The following is a 5,929-nucleotide window of genomic DNA, read 5'->3' as shown; positions in this document are numbered from 1 at the left end:
GTTAAATATCATAAATTTGCTTTTCTGAATTTTGATATCAAACTTTTAATAAATCATGTTTATTTAAAAATGTATACAATAAAATATATTGGAACCTAAATATTGAAAAGAAGCTAATTCCTAAAATATTCATTAAATTAAGCTCGGATTAATATATATTGCAAATCAATTTTTTTAAAGCGAAGAAGGTGTTTCTGTTCTATGCCTAGAATAAACAGTTCAAATTTTAGTTTCGTTTGTATGAAAAAGTTCTGCATTCTGCATTTTGTTCTTCAACTGTATTTATAATATCCAAATTTTCCTTCAGTTATAGTTCGCAAACTTGCTGTTTATATCAACAATTACTACAGTCACCTATTTTAATAAAATAATTTTTAAAATATTATTTTTAATTAATGAACTCATCTGAGCAACAACTTACTCAAAACAACAACCTCACTACTAATTATTTAATGATTATATAGAAAATGTATATTTACGATTTCATCAAAATCTTGGTAAATTTTAGAATAAACGGCCATAGTTAAATATTATAAACTATTATCAGCTTATATCCAAGTAAAACTACTTTATCAATATATTTTAATAGACTAAAATCTTATTGATTTTTATTTTTATTGTCTCTAATTTTTATAGAGGATATAAACATAAAACATAAGGATTTAATTGCCGGATGATTTAGAAAGTTATATAGCCTTTATATATATTTTTAAAAGACAATTTGGAAACAATCGTATTTTCTCTGATTCCAAACTATATATTATAAACATATCATATTTTCACAGTTTAATTTTAATAATAAAAAATGGTTCTGTATGTATTATATTTATCTTATTTGGGAAATTGTGCAGATGGCTCATTTATTTGTTCTAGAATTATATTGTTAAATATCAAAAATTTGTTATTCTGAAATTTGATATCAAACTTTTAATAAATCATGTTTATTTAAAAATCTACACAATAAAATATATTGGAACTTAAATATTGAAAAGAAGCTAATTCCTAAAATATACATTAAATTAAGCTCGGATTAATATATATTGCAACTTCAATTTTTTTAAAGTGATGAAGGTATTCTATGTTTAGAATATGCAGTTCAAATTTTAGTTTTCGCATTCTGCATTTTGTTCATTAAAAATTCATTTTCTTCTATGGCGAACGTATCGAACTAAATCATCCTTTCCAATAATTCAATGCATTTTTAAAAATACTTAAAAGTATTTTTATATACAAATTCAGCACAGTTTATTTTAAGTGAACTTTATATTTAAATTAATATTTCCTATATATGATTTGGGTAATAAAGAGTATTCTTTTAAATTTAAAGTGATTTTTTTTTCAGTAAACCAAAACAATAATATATTAGATAATTTGAAATTATTTGAAAGCTATATTTTTTATTGATCTATCGAAGAATGATTTTGTTTTAATAAGTATTATTGAAAAGTATGGTTATAATTTTATTATTTTGTATAGTCGTTCCATAAAAAGTAATTTTTAAAATATTATTTTTAAATTAATGAACTCATCTGAGCAACAACTTACTCAAAACAACAACCTCAACTACTAATTATTTAATGATTATATAGAAAATGTATATTTACGATTTCATCAAAAATCTTGGTAAATTTTAGAATAAACGGCCATAGTTAAATATTATAAACTATTATCAGCTTATATCCAAGTAAAACTACTTTATCAAATATATTTTAATAGACTAAAATCTTATTGATTTTTATTTTTATTGTCTCTAATTTTTATAGAGGATATAAACATAAAACATAAGGATTTTAATTGCCGGATGATTTAGAAAGTTATATAGCCTTTATATATATTTTAAAAGACAATTTGGAAACAATCGTATTTTTCTCTGATTCCCAAACTATATATTATAAACATATCATATTTTCACAGTTTAATTAAAAATAATAAAAAAATGGTTCTGTATGTATTATATTTATGTTATTTGGGAATTGTGCAGATGGCTCATTTATTTGTTCTAGAATTATATTGTTAAATATCAAAAATTTGTTATTCTGAAATTTGATATCAAACTTTTAATAAATCATGTTTATTTAAAAATCTACACAATAAAATATATTGGAACTTAAATATTGAAAAGAAGCTAATTCCTAAAATATACATAAATTAAGCTCGGATTAATATATATTGCAACTTCAATTTTTTTAAAGTGATGAAGGTATTCTATGTTTTAGAATATGCAGTTCAAATTTTAGTTTTCGCATTCTGCATTTTGTTCATTAAAAATTCATTTTCTTCTATGGCGAACGTATCGAACTAAATCATCCTTTCCAATAATTCAATGCATTTTTAAAAATACTTAAAAGTATTTTTATATACAAATTCAGCACAGTTTATTTTTAAGTGAACTTTATATTTAAATTAATATTTCCTATATATGATTTGGGTAATAAAGAGTATTCTTTTAAATTTAAAGTGATTTTTTTTTTCAAGTAAACCAAAACAATAATATATTAGATAATTTGAAATTATTTGAAAGCTATATTTTTTATTGATCTATCGAAGAATGATTTTGTTTTAATAAGTATTATTGAAAAGTATGGTTATAATTTTATTATTTTGTATAGTCGTTCCAAAAATTTTTTCTCATATTTATAAAAAATTGGCATTAGTATAAAATTGAATTAATAATTATATATTTTTTTGTTATAAACTATATTCTAGTCAATGCGTTTGAATAGTAAATTGTGCAGATCTTTGTAAAGTTTTAAATTGTTTTCCTTGTTATTAGTAGTAAATTATATTCATTCGTTAGTAGTTTCGAATTTTTACCACCACTTATACTATTACATTAAAAATTTTAATTTGTTTTTAATTTTCAAACTATTATACCGCATACTTATTATTATTCTCAACATTCATTTTAAATAAGTTTTGTGCACAGAATAGATATATAACAATTCAAAATTCTAGTGGTCGTTTTTTTATATAAACGTTTACGAAGATAATTTTATATAACTACATTTTCATATTATTCATTTTTGTATTAACATAGAAACCTTTTGCAAGATTACTCATATACTCATAGAATCTTAGTATTTATTTTATTTTTTGCTTACTGATGTATTCCAGCTGCCGTCGCTGACGATCTGAAGCCTTCTCTAGTTTCTGTTGAAAAGCATAAGTTATTGGTTTGTGGTCAGTTATGAAAAAATGTCTGCCTTCTAAGAGATATTCAAAAATTTGATTGCGGCAAAAATAGCTAGTAATACTGCTTGTAGAAAATACTGCTTTCTGATGAAGATATTAAAAACATCTTGTATTAAAGGTGGAGGATACCTGTCAGGCAGCGTGTTTGCCTCAGCCTCCTATAATCTCCACACATTTTGAATGTGCCATTCTTTTGGGAACCATGTGAATAGGGCTTGCCCATGGACTGTTGGAAGGCCTCAAAGTGCCCCTGTTCAAGAGATCTTGTATCTTAGACCTAGCTGCAGTAGTCTTTTCTCCGAAGATCTTCCTGAACCTGGCAGCAACTGGTCGACTTGTTGTGGTTATCCTGTGGGCAAAATGAGATGATTTATTATTGGTGGTTACCTGCGGTTTTGTTATTGCGATGTATTGTGCCAGTAAATCCTTGAAAGGCTCTTCCGGGTTGACAGTGGAGATGTTGACTTGCTGTGCCTCGAGTGCCTTTCCATCAGAGGCAAGGCCTGTGGTCGAATCAATCAATCTTCTGCCCTTCAAGTCTATTAATAGATTGTAGTTGCTCAGGAAATCGGCTTCTATAATGGCTGTGGCTACATCGGCAACAAAAACTGCCAGCTAAAACTTCTGCGTAGTGATAGATACAGCTCTATCCAGTGCTGGATTTACAGTAGGGGCAATCGGGGGGGCCAGGGCGGCAAATTTTGGGGGGCGGCAAAATTTGGATAGTGAAAAAAAATTCTATATAATATAATCTACTTTTTTTAACAATATTTTTTATATCAGGAAATATAATTAACAAAACACAATACGATTGCAATACAAATTTTGGTAACTAATAACTAAAATTTATTATTTTGCCATGTCTCCCTCTCCGAACGTAAATTATCAAATTCGTTAATAAGTTGGTTAATTTGACAATTTGGCTAATATAAAGATCCGTAAACAAGTTGAAAGTTTAAGAAAAACATGTTCTTTCAGTTCTCGAGCCCTCTTAAAATAACGAATTTGTGCAGCATCGAAAAAAAAATTAAACTCATGGCATTGTGCCTTGAGACAACTTACTGAAACATCCCGTACTGAAAATTACATTTTATGAAGAGCTTTAAAATTTTTTGAAAAATGAAAAAAAAAGACTTTTAAAAACTTTTTTTCTATTATGAAATTTTTCGAAAATTATGAACTTTTTGCAAAGCAATTGCGTTGCGTAGCTGTTTCAGAGAAGAAATATCGAAACTCAATTATCATTTTTCGTAATTGCCTGTACCAAAAGCTAATCAGCACGTCTCCTTATCAATACAAATCTAATATTTTTTAATTATTCAAGTCGATTTCGATAACACAGATCAACCGATTTAAATGATTCAATCCCTATTGATAAGAAGACGTGCTGATTAGTTATTGAACAAGGCAGGTCAACTGTTTTGAAGATACGGGCCAAAATGCCAAAAATGATAATTCAGTTTTTGAGAAAAAAAGCATCCAATATCATTCAAAAAAAATTACAGCATAAATAGCTGCTTAAATTTGTCAGGGGCAGGTTTAGCGGTTTCGATGATCCAATAAAAAAAATTGAAAATGAAACATTTGGCGGACAAAAGTGATCATAAGACATATGCACATTAAATTATCAGATATTTTAAAGATATTATAAGAATAAGTATAAATTTTGTTCACATTTATATGCGTAAACAATGTTACAGTGTTTATCCGTTAGACTGCGACGCGGCGCTTACGCGCTTCTATATTTTGTCCCTACGCAGCTGAAGCAGCGCTATTGCTTTAAAAAAAAGTTCGAAAGTTCGTGAAATTTCAGGGATGGGGCGGCATTTTTGTCAGTGCCCCGGGGCGCCAAATTTCTAAATCCGGCCCTGGCTCTATCTATCATATTCTGCTAGAGTTTGCTGCAAATAAAACTAGTTCTTCCTTGGCATGGCCATTAGCGAACTTATGGGCTGGTAATATGGATAAAACTGAGCCAGAATCTATAAGGAATTGGATTGAAGTCTTTCTGTCTGTTATATGTAGGCGGAGCTCAGAGCAGACAGAATTTATTTCACCGTCATTGCATGCTCCAATTAATGACGGTGAAGTCATTTTTCCGTCGGATTTATCAATTTAAGCAGGCAGGGTTCCTCACACTTTGCTTACTGATTGAATTAATTGACATAGTTTTGAATTGTTTAAAAAATTCCAACTTTTCGATATGTTTTATTTTATATACCATGCTGATAATATATAATTAAAATAGTTTCAATGAATACGTTTAACATTTTAAATATAAATATTTAATTTAGTACCAGCTGATTGATTTTCGAATCAAAAATTTATGATATTTTCATACCATTTTTTCGACATAATATAAATTTAATTTTAATTATAAATATATAATGTAATTTATATTATTGTTTATATTTGAGTGTCTGTATTTTTAATATAATTTACGAATATACAAGCAGCAGTTTTAAATAAAAAACAAACGTTTTTTTCAATATTTTATATACTAATATTTAAATTTGATTTATTTTTATTTTGATAAATTACTTTTTAATGATTAAAAAGTAATTATTAACAAAACTTCTGTTGAATCATTTACCTATAATTTATACATTATTATTAGAGGTTGTTCTGATACTTGAGTGGAAAATGCTTGTATTATATAAAATGCAAATTATATTAATTAAATTTACTATTTTTACTAATATATGAGATATTTTTGACAGTATATGAATTAAATTTT

General features: G+C 26.6%; 1 protein-coding gene across 1 annotated transcript; it reads right to left on the bottom strand.

Annotated features, from left to right (window-relative positions):
• Window positions 1–3,342: 3,342 nt before the first annotated feature.
• LOC113373662 lies at window positions 3,343–5,286 on the bottom strand. The gene is made up of 2 exons (XM_026613945.1): window positions 5,107–5,286; window positions 3,343–3,807 (listed from the first exon to the last, which is right to left on the bottom strand). Exons 1-2 carry the CDS (start codon window positions 5,284–5,286, stop codon window positions 3,343–3,345), a joined length of 645 nt encoding a protein of 214 aa, XP_026469730.1.
• Window positions 5,287–5,929: the final 643 nt, after the last annotated feature.

Source organism: Ctenocephalides felis, unplaced genomic scaffold, assembly GCF_003426905.1.
Source record: "Ctenocephalides felis isolate EL2017-DRISC unplaced genomic scaffold, ASM342690v1 CF-g0.4_SCAFFOLD_01604, whole genome shotgun sequence".
Lineage (NCBI taxonomy): Eukaryota > Metazoa > Arthropoda > Insecta > Siphonaptera > Pulicidae > Ctenocephalides > Ctenocephalides felis.
This window is presented reverse-complemented; position numbering and strand designations above follow the sequence as displayed.